We start from the raw sequence: 22,761 nt of genomic DNA on the forward strand, positions 1-22,761 counted from the left end.
TTGCCACTTCATGAAATAATTATATTATGTGAATTATACACAATTATAATTAATATAATATGAATATATTAAATAAGTAGCCACAAAAGTCAGTCAATTTTGTCTCCAAAAATCTAACTGCTTTAAGTCGAAGCACAAGAATCAGAGGAGTGGCATCAGTGCATCAGATTTGTCACTTTGCTCTCAGCTGATTGATCCAGTTTGGGTTTGCAATCTCTAACTCAAAATAAAACCTGCTCCAGAGCAGGGTAGCTGTGTAGTGGAAGTTACCATTGTGACGAAACCCGCTCAAAACCAACACCCCAAACTAAATGCAAACTTACCTGGTTAAAAACGGAAACCGGCTTCATGCTACAGACCATAGGACTTACCATGACACTCGCTGTGAGAAATACTGCAAGAGGAGTGATACAAACAGTGAAACGGTCAGAGTGCTGTTGTCACTAGAATAATAAAAGGCTCTCAGCCAATCAGGTTCAAGAACCAGAAAGAATTGGTCTATGAATTTATATAGTGTGGCGGGAGTCCCGAGGCACAATCAGCGTCGCCCTGGCAACTCACGCCAAACACCTGGACCTCATCACCACGGACCAATCGTTCACGGACGCCGCCCCTACAAAAGCCGGTTGCTCACCACAGATCACTGAGAAACTATCTCCGATGAGGTTGAAGCTTACCTGCTCTCTGCTCTCATTTTCCCCTTTCAGATTCGCCGTGAACGATTGGCTACCGTCACTTCCCGGACACCGCCACCACCGCGAACTCACCTTCAAGCACCTACCCGTTTGCTTGCACCTTCCTGGGGGATTCTGCACGACAAGGACTTCACCTCTCACGGAGCACCGACGCACATTCACCTGCCATTTCACCGTTTCACTTAAGTCTGTTCAATAAACTCACCCTCCGGGGCTCAACTAAAAGTCTTGTCTTGTCGTGCTGTTCCCCGCCCGGCCACAAGGTGGTGGAGAATGCGGGCAAGTTTCCGGGCCTGAGAACACCGACGAGCAAGACTTACTGTTTGTTTACACCGCCATCTTGCCCCCATTCACTTCCGGTTCTGTTTTTTTCAGGGCGCGCCGCTCCCCGAGATCATGGAAGAACTGGTCAAACAACTCACCGAGGTTAGCGTCCGCCAGCAGCAATGCTTTGAACTGTTGACGGAGCAACATGGACAGATTCAAGGATATTTGGCAGAACTACGTGCCCCGGCTGCTCACACCGTCCCGCTGCCGGACCCCCGCGCCGCCGCCGCTCGACTACTACCTAAACTGACCGCAGATGATGATATTGAGGCTTACCTCAAAATGTTTGAGTCTGTCGCTCGCACAGAGGGTTGGGCGAGAGGAATTTGGGCGGAGATATTGGCACCGCTGCTTTCTGGTGAGGCCCAACGGGCATATTTTTCATTGCCAGCAGCAGCACAAAATAACTATAGTGAATTAAAGAGAGAAATTTTAGGGCGTTTGGGGCTCTCAGCCGTTGCGGCTGCACAGCGTTTTCATGACTGGGAGTTTAAAGCACGGTTGCCAATTCGCGCTCAAATAGCCGATCTGATGCGGTTAGCGGAGCATTGGTTACTAGGGAACTCGCCATCTCCGGCCCAGGTAGTCGAGAAAGTAGTAGTCGACCGGGTGCTGAGAGCGCTACCGCGTTCAATGAAGCAGGCGGCCGGGATGAAGGGTCCAAGAACTCTAACCGAGCTGGTTGACGCCGTGGAGCTGGCGGACGCAGCCTTCCACCGGGAGGCCGGGGAGCGAGCGCCGCCTTTCCCCCGGAGGGTGAACCAGGAGCGACGCACGCCAGAGGCGCACCCCCGCGCAGTATACAGACCGCCCAGTCCCCGCGACGAGCCAATGCCCACCGATCCACCATCACCGACCGCCAAAGCCTGGATGGCCGGCTGCGTGGTGCACCGGGAGACGCCACCAGGAGCCCCCACAACCTCCGTCATGATTCGGGGACGACGGTATCGGGCCCTCCTCGACTCCGGAAGTTCAGTCTCCCTCGCCAGGCCCGGACCCCTAGAGCCCCGGCCAGCCCCCAAATCGACGATGCCTATCACGTGTGTCCACGGTGACACCCGCCAGGTACCTACAAGTCTACTTACCTTTCGTAGGGATGGAAAAGCCTGGACCCTGGAAGTCGGAGTCGTAAGCGACCTGCCGGTCCCATTGCTGTTGGGGCGCGACTGGCCGGGGTTGGAGGCTGCCCTCGCCGAAACTGCCCGGTCCCCTCGTCCTCGGCACCACCAGCGTCGGCCGCCGTCGCGGGGATCTCGAGGCCATACCAACCTGTTGACAACCGACAGTGGGAGAGATGGTGAGTCCCCCCCCCGTAATACTAACCTCTTCCATGATGTCTTCCGGCAGGTTACGGGCGGGGGAGACTTTGGCCGCGCCCAGAAGGAGGACGACCGTCTGAAGCACTGTTGGCGACAGGTCCGCATCCTGGAGGGAAAGGAAGTCCTCCCGGCACCTCACCCTCTCCCATATTTCGTCGTCCAGAACGGTCTGCTATACTGCGTCGCGGAGCGACGGGGGGAGGTCAAACACCTGCTGGTCGTCCCAAAGACCAAGACGGAGCTGGTCCTAGAGTTGGCACATTCGCACCCCATGGCTGGTCATCTGGGAGCCCAAAACACGACGCAACGGATTCGGGATCGGTTCCACTGGCCCGGCCTGGAGGCCGAGGTCAGGAGGTTTTGCCAGGCCTGCCCTACGTGCCAGCGCACGTCACCCAGAAAACCTCCCCCCAGCCCGCTGATTCCATTACCCATCATCGGGGTGCCCTTTGAGCGAATCGGGATGGACATCGTGGGGCCGTTGCCGAGGTCTGGCCGGGGACACGAGCACATCCTCGTTATCGTGGACTACGCCACCCGGTACCCAGAAGCAGTCCCCCTCCGCCAAGCCACCGCCAAAGCCATCGCTCGCGAGCTGTTCCTGCTCTCCAGCCGGGTGGGTCTACCGTCGGAGATACTGACCGACCAGGGAACCCCCTTTATGTCCCGGCTAATGGCTGACCTCTGCCGGCTGCTGAAGGTAAAGCAAGTGAGGACCTCGGTCTACCACCCCCAGACCGACGGGCTCGTCGAGAGGTTCAACCAGACCTTAAAGCAGATGTTGCGACGGGTGGCCGCCGAAGACAAAAAGGACTGGGATCTGCTCTTGCCTTATGTGCTGTTCGGCATCCGGGAGGTACCACAGGCCTCCACAGGGTTCACTCCCTTCGAACTCCTCTTCGGCCGGCAACCCCGTGGCCTCCTCGACGTAGCCCGAGAAGCCTGGGAGCAGCAGCCGGCAGTCTACCGGACCGTCGTCGAGCACGTCCGAGACATGCGGGAGAAAATCGACCGGGTCATGCCGTTAGTCCGGGAACACTTGGTGAAATCCCAACAGGCCCAGCAACGTCTCTACAACCGGGCGGCCCAACCGCGGGAGTTCCAACCTGGAGATAGAGTGATGGTCCTGGTTCCCAACGCAGCCTGCAAGTTCTTGGCCCAGTGGCAGGGGCCCTACACGGTTGAAGAGCGAGTGGGCCCAGTTAACTACCGGGTAAGACAACCCGGCCGAAGAAGAGTAAACCAATTATATCACGTTAACCTGTTGAAGAAGTGGATCGGGGACCGGGACCAGCTCGCCGCCCTCGCCTCCCAAGATCCCGCGGTTGTAGATGTCAATCCCAACCTGTCAGCCACACAGAAGACGGAGCTGCGGCACCTGGTCGGTCAGTTCCTGGACGTCTTCTCCGACAGCCCCGGCCAGACTAATGTCCTAAGCCACGACATCTGCACCCCTCCGGGCGTCCTCGTCCGGCAACGGCCCTACCGAGTCCCAGAGGCCCGCCGGCAGGCTATAGAGGCGGAAGTCCAAAAGATGCTCAAGCTGGGGGTAATAGAACCATCACGGAGCCCGTGGTCCAGCCCGATTGTCCTGGTCCCGAAGCCCGACGGCACCCTGAGGTTCTGTAATGACTACCGACGCCTGAACGACATCTCCGACTTTGACAGCTACCCCATGCCCCGAGTGGATGAGCTCCTGGAACGGTTGGGGAGGGCTCGGTACATCACAACACTCGACCTCACCAAAGGCTACTGGCAAGTCCCCCTCTCGGCCGACGCCAAGCCCAAAACGGCCTTCTCGACGCCCTCGGGGCACTGGCAGTACCGGGTTCTCCCCTTTGGCCTGCATGGGGCCCCCGCCACCTTTCAACGACTAATGGATGTGATCCTCCGTCCCCATCAGGCCTATGCCGCAGCGTACCTCGACGACGTGGTCATCCACTCGGAGGCGTGGGAAGACCACCTGGAGCGGCTGCGCAGGGTGCTGTTGGAGCTTCGCCGGGCTGGACTAACCGCCAACCCCCGCAAATGCCACCTAGCCATGAACGAAGGCAGGTACCTCGGCTTCAAAGTGGGAAGAGGACTCATCCGGCCTCAGGAGGACAAGGTCAAAGCCATCATGGATGCCCCTAAGCCATCCACCAAGTCGCAGGTACGTGCCTTCTTGGGGTTGGCGGGTTATTATCGGTGCTTTATCCCCGGCTTTTCCTCTATAGCCGCCCCTCTGACAGACCTGACCAGGAAGGGACAGCCAGAGCGGATCCATTGGTCTGGGGAAACCGAGGAGGCCTTCCGGCGCATCAAGGAGGCCCTGACCACCGAGCCCGTCCTGCGTGCCCCAGACTTCAGCTGTCCCTTCCTGCTCCAAACGGATGCCTCCGACACGGGATTGGGGGCCGTGCTCTCCCAGGTCCAGGAGGGAGAGGAGCATCCGATTGTGTACATCAGCCGGAAGCTGTCCAAGGCCGAGCGCAACTACGCCGCGGTAGAGAAAGAAGCTCTCGCCATCAAGTGGGCAGTCCTGGAGCTGAGGTACTATTTATTAGGTCGACATTTTACACTGTTTACAGATCATGCACCGCTACAGTGGATGGCCCGGGCCAAAGACACTAACGCCCGGGTCACGAGGTGGTTCCTCTCGCTCCAGGACTTCCACTTCGATGTGCGCCACCGGGCCGGATCCAGCAACTCCAACGCTGACGGACTCTCTCGGTCTTGGGCAGCGTATGCAGGTCTGTCAGGGGTCATTCCCCTCCCACCCCCTGTCTCCCCTTTTGTTTCTGCCACCAGGACCAGGACGTCGCTTGGGGGGGGGAGTGTGGCGGGAGTCCCGAGGCACAATCAGCGTCGCCCTGGCAACTCACGCCAAACACCTGGACCTCATCACCACGGACCAATCGTTCACGGACGCCGCCCCTACAAAAGCCGGTTGCTCACCACAGATCACTGAGAAACTATCTCCGATGAGGTTGAAGCTTACCTGCTCTCTGCTCTCATTTTCCCCTTTCAGATTCGCCGTGAACGATTGGCTACCGTCACTTCCCGGACACCGCCACCACCGCGAACTCACCTTCAAGCACCTACCCGTTTGCTTGCACCTTCCTGGGGGATTCTGCACGACAAGGACTTCACCTCTCACGGAGCACCGACGCACATTCACCTGCCATTTCACCGTTTCACTTAAGTCTGTTCAATAAACTCACCCTCCGGGGCTCAACTAAAAGTCTTGTCTTGTCGTGCTGTTCCCCGCCCGGCCACAATATAATAATTCCACATGTGGTATCTTTCTGTTTGCCTGCATGCGAGTGTACCTGAAATAAATGCCTACTCTAATATACTGTAAATAGAATGTTTAAAATCTTAATACTTATTCTTAAGTATGTCTCAACTTTTCCTTCTGTTTTCAGTCTTGAAGGTGCTTTAAAAACCAAACTGCTTCTGCAGGAGTGCCATTTTACTTGGTCTCTAAGAGAAGAAGAAGACTTTGCTCTCTTTGATTTACTGAATCGTCTTGAGGAACAGATTCAACTGGAATCTAATAAGGCGAGAGTAACAAGATTTTACAGAAGCCTTGGTTTTGTTCAGTATCTCTGTGGATTTCAGCAAGAAGCACTAACAAATCTGCAGAAATCAGTGGAGATTGCAAAAGAACGTTACAAAGACAGTGATAAAGTTCTTATTGTGACCTATGGAGACCTTGCCTGGTTGCACTACCATATGAATGAGTTCTCCAAATGTGAAGACTATTTGAGAGAGTTAGAGAGGATCCGCAGAAAATTTTCGGAAGGATTCACTTATAGCTTTGAGGTGCTCCGAGAAAAGGGTTGGACTTTTCTTAAATTCTCTTACAAATACTACAATGCTGCAAAGGAATGCTTTAGACAGGCCCTTGAAATGAACCCAGATGACGGTGATTTAAATGCAGGTTATGCAATGACACTGTACCGAACAACAAATGAGACCTCTGACTCTTTAGACTCACCAACAATAAAACAGCTCAAAAGAGCTATAGAACTTGATCCAGCTGATGCTCTTCTACTAGTCTTGTTAGCGCTGAGAATGCTGCATAACAAAGATGATTGGATGACATGCGAAACTGCATCAAAGAAGGTGACTGTGGCACTAGAGATGTCCCATGAAAACCCATACGTCATAAGGTATGCAGCAAAATTTTTCCGCCAATTAGGAAACATGGACTCTGCCATTGCTCTACTAGAAGAAGCTCTGCACGCTACTCCAAACTCTGCCTTTATACACCATGAATTGGCTATGTGTTATAAAAGCAAAATAAAAATCCTGGAAAAGAAACATAGGACACATGGTAAAGCAGAGTCTGATGTTAAAGAGTCTGCTGAAATACACCAATACCTGAATCAGTGCATCGATCATCTGAAAATGGCGGTTTCCCTAAAACCTTCTTTTGCTGCTGCAATGGCAGATTTAGCACTACATTATGGACAACTGGGTAACTTTGACAATGAGAGTCTCTTTGAAGAAGCAGTTAAAATATCTAAAAATAAAAAACGAGATCTGCAGGAAGTTCATTGTTTACATGGCCAATACCAACTCTACTACAAAAGGTCTGAGGAACTAGCGTTCCAACATTTCATGCAAGGTCTGAGGCTGCAACCAGAATCAGAGGAAGGCAAGAGGTGTGAAAAGAAACTGAAAAAGATGATTGACCATCGTGTTAATAGGCTAAAAAACCCAGATGATGGCATGGTGTGTGGCATACAGGGATTCATTCATGAAGTGAAGGGTGAAAAACCCAAGGCTGAAGAGTTTTATAAGAGAGCCCTTAAAAATGGGTTTGATTTTGGTAAATAAAACACTGCATACATTTACAGATTATTTAATATATATTTAAACTATTTTCTTATTTCTCCATTAAACAGTGTCCAGGTCAAACCCAAACAAATGACCCTCTTTTAAAAGGGCCTTTGTCGTGCGTCTATTTGTTCAGTATTTATGATTGCTAAATTCATTTATTTAAGATATATATTAGAACACAATTGCACTGTAAAATATATTGTTTAATAAGACTGACTGTGTTTATTAAAGGAGAACTCCGGTGTGATATTGACCTAAAGTGTATTGAATCATGATACCGAGTGTGAACGTACCTTGCATATCTCATCTCGGTTTGTGTCCTGCAGTCCGAAATCTGGGGTCAGTTAGCCGATGCTCACAACAGGTTGTCAATGAGGGTGAATAGGGCATCGGAGTAGCCATGTAAATAAATCACTGTTTAACGCCATTTACGAGGCACAAAGTAGCTCCACACTTCATTGGTAGACTTCCAAGGGCCCTGACATTTAAAACGAGACATTGAGAACTCAGAAAAAGCACCGGTAGTTTATTTACAAGTAGATTTATACAGACATTTTCCATCAGAAACAGACCGGTCGCCGCCATCTTGAATTTAGTCACGATAAGTCGAGTGTCAAGGAAGTCTACCAATGAAGTGTGGAGCTACTTTGTGCCTCGTAAATGGCGTAAAACAGTGATTTATTTACATGGCTACTTCGATGCCCTATTCACTCTCATTGACAACCTGTTGTTAGCATCGGTTAACTGACCCCAGATTTCAGACTGCAGGACACAAACCGAGATGAGATATGCAAGGTACGTTCACACTCGGTATCATGATTCAATACAATATCACACCGGAGTTCTCCTTTAATAATTTATTCATTAATTTGAAGATTACATGTCATGTCATTCATGAAAAGAATTCAAATTAACAAAACTCTATAGGGAACATGCATGGGTGTGTGCAAATTAAATGTAATTTAGGATTTGACATTAACATTGTCATGTTTAAAGGGGTCATATGATGTTGCTAAAAAGAGCATTATTTTGTGTATTTGTTGTAATGAAATGTGTTTATGCAGTTTGAGGTTCAAAAAACAAATTATTTTCCACATACTGTACATTATTGTTATTCCTCTTTGCCCCGCCTTTCTGAAACGCTTTAATTTTTACAAAACTCAACGTTGATGGAAACCGAGGTGTTCTCTGATTGCCCGGCTATCTGGTGCATTGTGATTGGCCGAATACATCAAGCAAGTGATGGAATTTACATGTAGTTTCTAGGCATGATCAGGGCGCGACGAGACAGAAACAATAAAACCCATTATAAATGAGGCATTTGTTGCATCCAATGGGGACATAACTTGATTATAATGACTCATACTGTGCATTTCTAGTTTCTCGTTTAACACAACGTGTAAACATAACACCATGTTTGCATTTCTCGTAGAATGAGAAACAACAAGCACTACTCTACACTGCTCAAAACTGGTGTTTGAATAGTCAGTACTGAATTCTTTAAATATGAAAACGTACTTACAGGCCAACAGTCAGAAGCGCAGACTGTCCTTAATTCTTTGTGTACAGATGGCAATGTAAGCTGCTCTCCCAGGTTCATGAAACAGTCATCCGTAAAATGCGCATCACCCACTCGAAAATTTGCGTTTAAGCTTTGCAACTTTACAGATCTTATATATGCACAAACAGCTTGTAACACTCCAAAGACAAGGAAACAAGAAACCGCATCATATGACCCCTTTACTGATGGCATCAATTGTCATATCTCTTAAATCAGCTGCAGTAACATGTCAGCTGTGTCTTTATACAGATGTTTTTTCTTATACAGATTTGTTTTTTCTTAAATAGGTGAAAGGCCTCTTCTCACAGAGACAAGAATTTGGCTCATGAGTTTCAGCGAAACAGAAAAATCTGTTCTAAACCTGGTTTTTGATGGAGGAAGCTACGAAGTTGACAGTGGTAGGATTAAGACTTTCAAAGGAGCAATGAACAAGGAGGCTGTGCACTTGGTTGATATTGATATCTGCAATGCCAAGAGGATTCTTAGATGGGAAAAACTTACTCTTGGGCCTCACGCCATTCTACTTGCATTTACTCTACATGATGGTGAATTCACAGACCAAACTAAAGAGATAGTAGAAAATGTAGAATTTCTAGGAGAGAAATTCTGGAATCATGTTGTTGTAGTATTTACAGAGGGAAACTGTAATATAAAGGAGTATACTGGAGCCCAGAGAAGTGTGTTGGATTGGCTTCTTGAAAAATGTGGGGACAAATACTGCATCTGTGGCTCTAAACCAGAACCTACAGAGAAAAAAGAGCTTTCAGACATGATACAGATGATGATCAGAAGAAATAATTCAATGCATCTGGTATTACCAGACATTTCAGATGGAGATTCTCAGTCCCCTTCAGACGTTTCAAAGGTAAGTCACTGATTTCCTAACCTGTTAAAATTCTATTTTTGCTAATTTAATTTTGCCTTGAGAATATAGTTACAAACATTTTTTTATTTTCCATAGAAGGCAGACATAAAAGATACTATGTTCACTCCCAAGGTTGTCCATCAAAAGGGACAAAGAAAATACAGGTATTGCACAAACAAACAGGTGAAGTAAGTTAATTGAGAGTATCAGTTTGCATATTGGTTATCTCTTTTAAATCAAACAGGTTACAATGCAGCCATGCTGGCTGGTTCCATTGTAAGTTTACACAGATTGGTTTTAACATGGAGGGGGAAGGAGAGGTGCTGTACAGCACTGATCTTCAGGATGGTGACTGTCCAGTACCTGCCAACCATTACCAAGCAGGACCTGTGTATGATATCAAATGTGTTCAGGGTGAGCTGTCTCAACTCAGACTACCTCACTGTGAGACCTCCATTGGTGAGTTGGCAGTCTTAGGAACAATATGATGTTACTGAATTTTAATCTGTGAATAATACAAAGTGCAAAGTGATATAGCAAAAATGTATTTGTTTGTTTGTTTTTAATCTCAGAGGATGCCTGCCTCTTCATGTCAGTTATCCACTACTCGAATCAGATTGTTGATATACTGAAACCTCAGGATATCACAGACACACATGTTACAGTGAGCATCACAGGAACATCAAAGTTTTTTCTTTCCAAAAAATCTAACTGGTTCACAGATCATTGGTCTAAGATAATTGGCCAGGTGATGCTATTCTACATACAGCGAACACACAGGCTGCATGTGTTTCTAGAGGCATGCAATGTGGACCCCAGAGAAGTAAATATTTAATATTTTTGTATTTATGCAGTTTCACGATTTTTTGGTTGACCTTTATAAACAACCTTACCTTTTCTCTTTTCTTCCAGGTGAAAAAAGATATGGAAGAATACACATTAATCCAAACCTCTTGTCAATGCATACTCAAAAATAAATGTCAGTACAGCATGTCCTGTGATTCAGTTGAGCAGCATGGATGTTCAGAGAGGCTAATATCAGAGATAGAACCACCGGTCAGTATGGATTAGAATAAGAAATAAGACATGGAAAACATGACCAAGATTTTACTTTTGTTTATCTTTTTGGTTACTTATGATTATTTACTTTTCATAAAGGTCTACCGTACTCATGATTATCAAATTAATTAATTGATAAGAGTGTCTGTGATGTGTTACCTTAGTGGTTCTCAACTCCAGTCCTCGGAGCCCACTGCTCTGCACATTTTGTATGTTTCTGAAGTTCAGTTCAGTTCATGGATCCTTCTCCTAAAGAGCTGATGATCTGAATCAGGTGCGTTAAATGAGGGAGACATACAAAATGTGCAGAGCAAGTGCATGGGCCCTGAGGGCTGGAGAGAACCACAGAACTAACAGACAATCCAAAAGCAGACAAAACTTTTAGTTATCAAAACAAACAAGACACTAGAAAATACAAGAAAGAATAAAAACATTATACGCAAACAAGAACTTGAACTGAGAACACCAACTAAACACTAGGGATGACAACCAAGACCTAACAAAGTACAGTGAGACTACAAGGGGTACATTTTCATTATCTTTATTATTAGGCTTACTATTTCCCCATTTTAAAACCCTATTTTCAGTCTGCCATATTTGTATTGTATGTCATGAAAAAAAATCAGTCATATGGATTTGTTACAATTGTGCATCATTTTAATCAGACTTATTATCCTTCTCTTTCCTTTTTAAGGACACAACATTACAGTTGAGTGATCGGTGGAAATATCACTTTCCAACATTTGATATAAAGTTGCCAGATGGTGTGATGAAGGTGAACTTACAGCTCAAAAAGAAAAACCCCAAGAAAGGAGCGTTTGAATCTGTATGGAGCCGTAACATAACACTGACAGGTAAGACGTACTTTTGTGGAAGTAAATAACTGACATGACAACAATTCACATTTTATTTGTTCAGTTCAGGCTGCAACAGTTTCCTTTGTGCTGATTTACCTGAGCACATGAGCTCTGCACAATGTATAATATGCATGAATTGTTTAAGGATTTTACTCATCATTTAAATCAAGTGATATGGTTAATCTTAAAGGAGTTGAAAATGAAGAAGAATTAATCAACTTTACATCTTACAGACTATACAGCAGAAAACAGAAGACAAAGCCTATCAACTGAAGAGCAGTGTAAGCACATAACCTTAACCTAAACTTAGCCTAGCCATTTTATTTACATTTGAATCAGTAGACTATAGATTAATAGCTGCTTTTTCACAAACATTTAAATGTACTGTACAAATAAACTGTGTAAATGTCTACATTCTAGGTTTATCCTTTCTCAAAAACAACAGAACTCAGCTTATCCAAAGGGTGAAGAATGTTCATGCCATTTTAGATCACTTTTATGGCATTATTGCCGATGATCATTTAAGTAAAATCACAGCAATGACATCATCTCAGGAAAAAATGAGAAGTATCTTTGAAATCATAAATTCACAAGGTCGTTCATCAGAATTAAGATTTTTCAAATGTCTGTGCAAGGAAGAAAAAGTTCTTATGAAAGATATTGGGGTTATCGACAATATCGACCATTTTTTTGTTTTTGACGAATAGTCTTTTGATCTAATGTGACCTAATGTAGATGCTTGCAATATGTGGTTTGGGCAGTGTGGTGCTGTATCGCAAGGCTATGATTATGGGGTTAGATATCCATCAAAAACATGTGGAGAAGAAAATAGGTATGTTAACTGAACTTAATTAAGGTGAAGAATTAGGTGTGAAACCATCAGGAACCATTTTGTCTCCAGTACCACAATTTTCCAGAACTGCAACCTACCTGGAGTCTCCAGAAGAGCAATGTGTCAGGTTCTCAGAGATTCAGATTTAAAAAGAAAAAATTCCCTCACTTAATAATAATAGCATGCTGAAGTGTTGTGAAATACTTGAAGACAGATTTTTATTGGCTTTATATACAGATAAGTTTAGAATTATTCTTGAAGGACAAGCACCACATCCTCTTGTACCCCTATTAGAAGAATTTATTTTCCAAAATCTGGCAGTAAGTTTTGAGAGTTCATTTTTAGCCCATTTTTTTCACTTTCAGCCTTCATAAACAATTTTATCACTTAGAAATGATTAAATAATAAGGTATTAATATTAGTTATGTTGATTGGAATTGCTAAAATGTGCTTGGAAAAAAATATGATCAGAATACCAACTTATGCTGCATCCCAATTCGCATACTATCTGTCCTAAATAGTATTCGAAAATAGAATTAGTGTGTCCCAAATCGTAGTATGTTTAAAAAAGTATTCCAAAGATTCCCGGATGGTCTACTACTTAACTTCAGAATTCGAAGTGCGGATCAATGGCTGTATCCGAAATCGCCCCCTATACCCTCATTCACTATTCCCTACATTAGTCCACTCGTACAGTTCACTTGAAGGAGTGAATAAAAACGAGTGAGTGAATTCGGACACTAAGTGCACCGGAAGGACTGCCGCTTTTTGCATAGTATTGCTTGCTGTTTAACAATCATTTAAAACTGACAGTTCGAGTAGTAAGATGAAAGGATTTATCTTGAACAATGTCAAGGAATTTACGTATAAACCCTGGTTAAAAAAATCAATAATCACCTTACAAAGAATTGGTACCTGTGTTTTACGCTGTATTACTCCATGGACCAGCGCTTTGTAAAATGAACAGATGGATGATGTTTAGATGCTTTCGCCATCTTCTGGCGATACGCGGGAATTCAGTCGGCGCGCGACTCTCACAGTGCATTATGGGTTATCTCTAGCTGTTGAGCGTACATCGTTTGTACCATAGATATATATACATCTATGGTTTATTACGGAGCCCCTTACGTCACCAGAAGAAAAATAATTAATCCGTGGGGACGGTTTTGCAATTCGTTCCCTCAGTTTATAAACCGTACTCACGAATTCTTAAACTGTTCCCTCGGTTTAACAATTCGTGCCCACGGATTAACAAACCGTGCCCACGAATTTCCAATCCGTGCGCTCAGATTTTGTAAACCGTACCCTCGGATTTTGAATCCGTACCCACAAATTCATAATCCGTGCGCACGCTTTCGCAATCCGTTCCCACAGTTTGTAAACTGCTCTCACGGATTTGTGATTATGATAAGCTTTTCACCCAGAGTTAGATGCATGCTGCACTATTAATGTTGTTATTATTAAATAAGGCCTATTATTACATTGCATTTAGTTTGAGAGCAAAGAAATGGCAACATAACCTGTACATTATTTGTTTTGTATTGCTTTTTACCTTCTCCTCTCCAAAACTCGTTTTTTTTTAATTCAGGTAATTTTATATTTTGAAAAATATTATATAAAACAAAGCCGTTTGAACAGCGCTCTTCACTTATTATTTTATTTTGGTACCATGACCGCACTTACAAAACAGGCTTCTTTTATCGTTTATTTTACATTAATAACCAATAGGTTAAAACACATGATGTTTTGGCAGCTAATCTATTGGTGATTAATATAAAATAAAGCTAAAAACTCTGTTTTGTCAGTGTTGCATAGTCTCATATAGCCTACTGAGAAATAAAGTTTAATAAATGCAAAACAATGCATCCAGCATATAAACAGGTGTCCTGGTTGAATTTGGGGGCGGGGCCACAAATCCGTGAGAGCAGTTTACAAACTGTGGGAACGGATTGCGAAAGCGTGCGCACGGATTATGAATTTGTGGGTACAGATTCAAAATCCGAGGGTACGGTTTACAAAATCTGAGCGCACGGATTGGAAATTCGTGGGCACGGTTTGTTAATCCGTGGGCACGAATTGTTAAACTGAGGGAACAGTTTAAGAATTCGTGAGAATGGTTTATAAACTGAGGGAACGAATTGCAAAACCGTCCCCACGGATTAATTATTTTTCTTCTACAGGTGACGTAAGGGGCTCCGTAGTTTATATCTATGGTTAGTACACTCGTTTTTGCGATGCATTGTGGGATTGAATTGCCCACAACACATTGCGCGGTGAACGAGGATTCGATTAGAACTACAAACACTTTTTTTTAACAAAAGTGTTAAAAAAACTACAAATATGGCGGATATGCGCGACCAATGGACAGGTAGAGAAAGGGGCTTTAGTGATAAATAATCAATGTGTAACCTAATAAAAAATATTTTTTTAATGTTATCCGTGTTATATTTCATGTGCAGCAACATTATGAACTTTTATAATGATAGGGTTGGTCATTAACGTTTAAATGCATAATTGTGCCAACACAAGAGCAGAGTTCTCGGCATGAAAGACTCGTGAAAGAAAGTGCCTTCATTTCTCTCTAATACGGTAGGAAATTAAATTAAACAAATGTATATAAATATTAACTGTGATGATTGACAGGGCAGTTTAAACAGGATTCAGGTAACTAAGCAACAGAGCGTCCATTAAAGAAGCAGTTATGACGAAGTAGTATGTCCGAAGCTTGCCTATTATTCTGCTACATACTCAAAAGTATGTACTTTTTCTTCACAAAAAGAGTACATACTTTTAGTGCATATAAGTAGGCGAATTGGGACTGTATTTTTTCTCTTCCGCTGTCATTATAATGCATGGAATGTTGTGATTGGTTGTCAACGCAACCAATCAGAATTTAGCGGCCTCGTCTCTGATTGGCTGGAATTATGGCATATTGTAACACTTGGTTGTGTTGGAGAGCACTGAGGGCGGGCATCAGGGGAGTAAGCTAGTGAAACGTTGCACTTGCAAAAGAGAAGATCTGCACACATCCAAAAACATATTTGAAATAAAAAATTGATTTTGGCGCTCAAAGTACGTACTTCTTTGCGAAACAGACATTTTCTTCATAAAACTCAGTTTGTGCGTGTGCAAAATCCTCTTTTGCGTGCTCAAAATATGATCTTCCACACTCAGAATTGTGGCAGTAATCTAACCCCACAGTAATTCAGCAACAGAGGAACTGAACAACAGAGAAATAGAGCAGAAAATGTATTAATTTATGTTCAAACTCCTGCTGTTAAATTTTGGCTGTGCATATATAATGAAATTACTGAGATGTGACATTGTTTAGATTGTGATGATTATGAATTCATGGGTTTGTCCAACTGTTGTAGGAATTGTATCAAATGTGGTGTGTTAATATTGTGACATTTGATGCTCCTAAAAATGTGCTTATGTTGATACAAATGATAATTAATAAATCCAAATGTTTGATGACTGTCCAGTAACTCTGATTATGCATTTTTAAATGGGTTTTAACCCTTCAAACTTTTTGTCCTATTTGTATGGTAAGGGGTGTTTCCTCCGAGGAGGTAAGGGAGGCAGTTTCTCCTCAATATTAAATGAGACAAAAAAAATTAGTACAAAAATAAAACAACGCCAGTGTTACAACATATAATTCAAAAGTGTATGAATAACTTGTTTATTTTTTTAAAGAAACATTCTCCAACAGCAGGTAAAGCGAGAGTCTGCGTCTCTTTCACCTTCCCTGAGACCATGTTTTAACGGACGCCTAAAGCATGCAGTGGGTTTGCTGCGGGGTAACTGAGAATGAATGGGGGAAAGTCATGTGAGAGAAGGCAATGCCTCTATCGTGATTGGATATGATTGGTTATGTTCAGCTGTGATTGGTTCATGCGATAAATCTCCCTCTTGTGTTCGTGCACGTTCCGCATTTGCAGATCAGTACCTGTGTTTTTCCAACCTTCTACTCGTGAAAGTGCACTGGAACGGCAGTCAAACCTGTGACTTCCCACCCGTGAACTTGTACTAGATCGATGTACTCCCAGTTCCGAGCTCTGACGTAACATAGCCCATGAAACAACAATGGCAGCCCCTATGGCTGCTGTGTTTACACGTGATACACAGTGGAAAAATAGACTTTAGGACAATATAACATTGCAATCAAATTATTAATAATATTATTATAATAAATACGCTAAGGCAGTTTGGCGTGACTTGCCGTGATTTGAAGTGGTGATTTACAAGCTCAAAAACCTGCCTGGAACAAAATATTCCGCATGAAATATTTAAAATGGCATGAAAACATTATCTGTGTGAGTTTTTAGTGGGTAATCAGCTAGGTGAAATTTAAAACAATCTTTTTGATGAGTTTTGATGAGTGATGATCCGCATAAAAAACATTCTAAATAGGCCTAGTTAAAAGTGAACTAAAAGAATAGCTGCACATAAGTTCACAAATAAAATAATATTGTTTAAATCATTACTGCCTTGAGTTATTTTAATAAATAAACAGGATATTGATTACACTGTTCATGTAAAATTATAGGAATAGATATAAATAATTTTTTTTTTACTTTTTTCTTGGGGCATGAATTTACATTTGATTAAAAAGCATTGAGGAATTTGCCTCCTCATTTCAGAACACCACATGCCTATGTGCATGTTGCAACATGCACAACAACAGCTCAATTTCCAGTAAATCGTTACCCAACTTAATTATTACCAAAACACAATTGCCCATAAACCTCACATTCATGCTCAAACCCCACAAATAGACTGTTCTCTTCTAGCATGGCTCAAATGAATATTTTGCAATAATGCTAGTACTGGTGAATTTTTAACTAAATTAATTATAGAAACCAAAGTTAAAAGTTTGGGTATTACAGTCACCCAAACAATATTTGTCAGTGTTTTACTGTCCAAGATGCTTTTTCTGAATTTGGAATTTTATAGATTATGATTATGTAATATTTAAACACAATTTTACTCCACATAATAAACCCCTGTGGAACAATAGTTGTGTTCTTAGTAATTGAAAATCCTTTCAATATCACGTTTTTGTGCTCCTTCTCTTTTTTTCCCTGCTCTCCGTAAAGTTTATTCTCTCCCTATTTATGTCAACCACAAGGTAACCACATCTGCCATATTAAAAAACTGCATTAAGACTATAAGGTGAGGATTCAATAACAATATAACGACTCTCATAAAGAATCACTAACTTTAAACAATTGTTTCTCCTTCACAAAATGTGTTTCCAGGGTCCACATGAAAATGCACACAGCTATATTGTTGCAATAGCTGTGCAATAAATGTCCATGTATCTGTTACATACAGTATTCAAATTATAATTAATATTTTCCAAGGGAAACTTACATTTATCATGCAATATGAGGCCAGTATTGCACACATAAGAGATGTATTAACATCCTCCTAGTGAGCAATGTTTTTTTTCCTCCCCCAATACAGAGGATAATGAAATATGCACATGATGATTAATATAACACATTTTACTTATTCTACTTTATTGCTGTCATGTTTAAATCTGCCCAGTGTCACCGAAAATTTAAAATTATTAGGAGGGGAATTATGACTGAGCAAACACTCTCTAACCTTTTCGTGGCCCATTTTACACTACGGCCCATTTTAGCTGGTATTACATATATATTTAGGGAGTTGTGAGGGAAAATGGCACTTGTTAAGGTTGCCCAGCCCCACTATAGATAATATCAGCTAATTCATTGGCCAAGCTAAGTTACCCACTCCCTCCTACTTTTGTAATATACAGGTTATAACTTGTGTCTTACCTTAACTGAGCTAAAGACGCTTCAACCTAGATTGATAACACTGCTCCAAAACGTACTGTTACGTATTTTCCTGAGATTGTGTCTGCTTTTTGAAGATAAGCACAAAATGAGGTAGGTTTGCTTGATGAATTAAAGGTAGGATAGACAAGTTTTTCATTAATAATTATATACACTACCAGTCAAAAGTTTTTGGACAGTAAGATTTTTCATGTTTTTTTAAATAAGTCTCATTTGCTCACCAAGCCTGCATTTATCTGATCCAAAATACAGCAAAAGCAGTAATATTATGAAATATTTTTACTATTTAATATATTTAAATATATGTAATTTATTCCTATGATCAAAGCAAAAATTTTTACATCATTCTTTTTCAGTGTCACATGATCCTTCAGAAATCATTCTAATATGCTGATTTGCTGTTCAAAAAACATTATTATTATTAATTCATTAAAAACAGTATTTAACCTTTTTTGTTGGAATTCTTTGATTAATAGAAGAGCCAAAGATCAGCAATGATCTGAAAAAAAAAGCTTTTGTAACATTATACACTATAATATACAAAAGCTTGAAGTCAGTATAATTATGGTCAATACTTTTATTTAGCAAAGATGCTTTAAATTGATCAAATATGATGATAAAGATATTTATAAAGTTTCTATTTCAGATAAATGCTGTTCTTCTGAACTTTCTATTAATCAAAGAAACGAAAATTATTCTACTCAGCTGTTTTCAATATAATAATAATAATAATGTGTTTTTTAGCAGCAACTCAGAATATTAAAATGATTTCTAAAGGATCATGTGCAAAAAACTTGCTTTGAAATCATGGGAATAAATTACTTTTTTAAAAATATATTTAAATAGAAAAGAGTTATTTTAAATAGTAAATATATTTAAGTGCCATAGATTATTTTTGACAGGAATGAAAATGAGGCTGTGAGGGACAGATGTAAGTGCTTTCAATGGATTGTTCAGCTAATGAAGCGTATTTCAAGAAAAAAAGAAAGTAGACAAAACACCCTGAAACAAAAGTGAAAGTTGTGTGGATTATGTAAATTGCAACCTTTCTACAGTGCATTCAAGACCTGTATCCACCTTATTTTTGCCATAAGAGTGGGTGCGGTCATATGTAAATTTTATAGGTCTTGCTTTTTGAGTTGCAGACACATTGCTGGAGTCACAGAGTAAGCATCTAATTACCTTGATGCATGTAACTCCACTGTCAACATAAGGGACATAAGGCATTTTTTTTAAAACTTAGATTTATACATCATATGAAAGCTGAATATATAAATACATTTGTTAGGATAGGACAATATTTGGCCGAGATACAATTATTTGAAAATCTGCAAAAAAAAAAAAAAAAAAAAAAAAAAAAAAAAAAAAAAATCGAAATAGAGAAAATCACCTTTTGTCATGGGTGTATGCAGGACTAGACGAGACGATATTCACAAATACAATATATTTAATATAATTCTCCAAGAGGAACAAGGCAGGAACACGAAGAGCTTTCACACACAAACGTTAAGGACCGACCATACACTGAACTCAAAGACAGACTCTTAAAGACAAACTAATCAAGATACACAGGTGACATTGATGACTGATAATAAAACACAGGTGTAACAGATGACGGTGACGAGGGCTAAACCAAATGATAGATCAACGGGGGGAAGACAAATGGGAGAAACCAAAGACATAAACTGACATAACTATGACATTACGCCCCCCTCCGCAAAGGCGCGTCCTCGCGCCGTACGAAACAGAAAACAGACTAGAGGGGCAGCAAAACTGAAAAACAGAGTCCATGGAGGAGGCTTAGGTGGAGGACGCAACCCCGGGAGGGGGACCAAAACAAGAGTCCAGGTAACACAGAAAATAGTCCATGGGGGCGACGACGGAGGGAGGAGCCAGGGAAGACACAGGAGGGGCCTGAAGCAGGAGGAAATCCACAGGACCCAGACCACAGCCATGATGACGGCCCACGGTGGAGCCGACGGAGGGAGGAGCCATGGTGGAGGGAGGACCGCCGACTCCATGGGGCCGACCGACAGAGGCGGAGCAGATGGAGGAGGAGCCCGAGGCGGAGACGGAGAGCCAATGATCCGGGGTGACGCCGAGGATCCGGAGGGCCAAGGTGGAACAGGCTCTGGCGCCCGAGGCGGAGGCGGAGTCCCGGAGATCCGCGGCGGAGCCAGAGCGACAGAGGATGGAGGCTGTGCCCGCAGGAAGGAGGAGTCCCAAGGAGCCGGTGGGACGGCGCGACGAGGCACAGCCGGAGGAGCAGAGTCCTGAGGAGCCGATGGGGTGACGACTGACCAGGGCGGAGCCGGAAAGACGATGGAGCCCGGTGGAGCTGGTGGATCGATGGGCGACGGTGAAGAGGAGGGCGTCGAGAGCCGTGGTGGAACCGCGGGGTCGAAGGGCCGAGGCGGAGTCCTGGACTCGGAGGCTGGAGGCGGAGCTGAGGAATCCTCCAGCCGAGACGCCGTTGGAAACTGGCAGTCCCGCGGCGAGCCCACTGCACAGGTGGTGGGCTGAGGGTGAGCTGAGGGGCTGTCAGGGGACAGCGGCGGCCAGACAAACATGGCATCAGATGACAGAGGGTGGGTGGGTGGGAATTCCGGGCAGACAGGACAGATGGATATTTCCATATCAAAGTCAATTAAGTTACCAGAGTTATCTTGGGCAAGATCCGAGAAGAAGTCTATTAAATCCCCAGAAATAGATCCAAGCTCACCCTCAGCGGTGGTGCAGTGGGCAGGGCTCTCTGTAGCCCTCTCTAGCTCCACGTCATACTCCACCGTCACGGATGTTGCAGTCGGCTCTCGCACCTGGTCCGATGTGTCCGGCTCTGGCTCTGTCGCTCTTGGCTCTGGCTCTCCATCGTCGGTGGGCTCGGGCTGCAACTCCGCTTGTCGGGGTGATGTTGGGCTGGGTTCTGGGTCAGGTGTGGGGCTGGTGTCGTCCTCCGCGTTCGACGAAGATCTGCTGGACACCAGCACCCACACGATGAAATCAGCGATGCTCTCTCGAGGACCTTCCCCGGACAACTGCCTCTTGATGGTGTTGTTCAGTCCCTTACGGAAGAAGGTACAGAGGCAGTAGTCCGGGTAGTGCGTGTAAGGCACGAGGTGGACGAAGTCTCTGGTGTAGTCCTCGAGAGAGCGATCCCCCTGCTCCAGGAGAATGATGCTCACAGCAGGGTCCATGATAAAAACCAAAAAATAAACACTGAGAAAAACGAAAAATAAAGCAGGGGAAACACGCTGGGGAACTGTTTAGGTCGGTCCTTCTGTCATGGGTGTATGCAGGACTAGACGAGACGATAGACGATATTCACAAATACAATATATTTAATATAATTCTCCAAGAGGAACAAGGCAGGAACACGAAGAGCTTTCACACACATCAAACGTTAAGGACCGACCATACACTGAACTCAAAGACAGACTCTTAAAGACAAACTAATCAAGATACACAGGTGACATTGATGACTGATAATAAAACACAGGTGTAACAGATGACGGTGACGAGGGCTAAACCAAATGACAGATCAACGGGGGGAAGACAAATGGGAGAAACCAAAGACATAAACTGACATAACTATGACACCTTTAAAGTTGTCCAAATGAAGTTCTTAGCAATAAATATTACTAATCAAAAATTAAGATCTGATATATTTACAGTAGGATGTTTACAAAATACCTTCATGAAACATTATCTTAACTTACATCCTGATTTTTGGCATAAAAGAAAAATCGATAATTTTGACCCATACTACTTAAGACTGGTTTTGTGGTTCACAAATAAATCATGCACAAACATGCTAGCAAAACCACTTTGAGTACTAATTGTCAGTTGTTCACTTTCATTTATACTGAAATGTTATGTGCTTTCTAGATACTGTACGCCTTCCAACAGCACAATGGTATTGTTAATGAATTAACTGCCTTAATGAATGATTGAATAACTGATTTAATGTCTCACCTTGCCACCACCTACTGATGGGTTTCATTTCATTAGACCTAGATATTCAAAAATATATTTACAACATTTATCAACATAACCCCAACTTTCGTCAACCTATGGGTGTTTTGGCCATGTGGAGAGTGAAAATAATTTTAAATATAGCTGCAATGAAACATTTTTTTTTTTTTAAAGGAAAAAAGTAGACAAAACACCTTGAAACAAAAGTGAAAGTTATGAGAATTAGGTGACATGCAACCTTTCTACAGTGCGTGCAAAGACTTGTAAAACGGTATCCACTTTATTTTTTGCCGTAAGAGCCCATTTGTAAATTTTATGGGTTGTAAAAAGCTGGTTTGTAGTGCAGCTTATGCACAAAACTTTCATTTAAACATAAACTTTTGTCATCCTATGGCTGTTATAGCCCTGTAGAGACAGAAAATAGTTTTGAATACAGTGAGAAAAAAATGTATATGATCCCCTGCTGTACGTTTTCCCACTGACAAAGAATTGATCAGTCTATAATTTTAACAGTAGGTTTATTTGAACAATGAGAGATAGAATAACAACAAAATAATCCAGAAAAACACATTTTAAAAAGTTATAGATTGATTTCCATTTTAATGAATGAAATAAGTAT

General features: G+C 42.9%; 1 protein-coding gene across 1 annotated transcript; it reads left to right on the top strand.

Annotated features, from left to right (window-relative positions):
* Positions 1-1,853: 1,853 nt before the first annotated feature.
* Positions 1,854-15,814, top strand: LOC141334774 (uncharacterized). The gene is made up of 11 exons (XM_073840000.1): positions 1,854-2,319; positions 2,370-2,508; positions 5,749-7,160; positions 9,020-9,597; positions 9,694-9,761; positions 9,842-10,056; positions 10,170-10,420; positions 10,510-10,653; positions 11,351-11,510; positions 11,747-11,794; positions 11,934-15,814. Exons 1-11 carry the CDS (start codon positions 1,854-1,856, stop codon positions 12,218-12,220), a joined length of 3,768 nt encoding a protein of 1,255 aa, XP_073696101.1. The 3' UTR covers positions 12,221-15,814.
* The last annotated feature ends 6,947 nt before the right edge of the window (positions 15,815-22,761 follow it).

Source organism: Garra rufa, chromosome 5 (assembly GCF_049309525.1).
Source record: "Garra rufa chromosome 5, GarRuf1.0, whole genome shotgun sequence".
NCBI classification, from domain to species: Eukaryota; Metazoa; Chordata; class Actinopteri; order Cypriniformes; family Cyprinidae; genus Garra; species Garra rufa.

What these genes read in the sequence shown, in the direction of transcription:
- LOC141334774 (XM_073840000.1), top strand. Translation starts at nt 1,854, where the DNA reads ATGCCCACCGATCCACCATCACCGACCGCCAAAGCCTGGATGGCCGGC. An exon ending in CCGTAACATAACACTGACAG is followed by an intron (nt 11,511 to 11,746) that starts GTAAGACGTACT and finishes TACATCTTACAG; the next exon opens with ACTATACAGCAGAAAACAGA. An exon ending in CCTATCAACTGAAGAGCAGT is followed by an intron (nt 11,795 to 11,933) that starts GTAAGCACATAA and finishes TCTACATTCTAG; the next exon opens with GTTTATCCTTTCTCAAAAAC.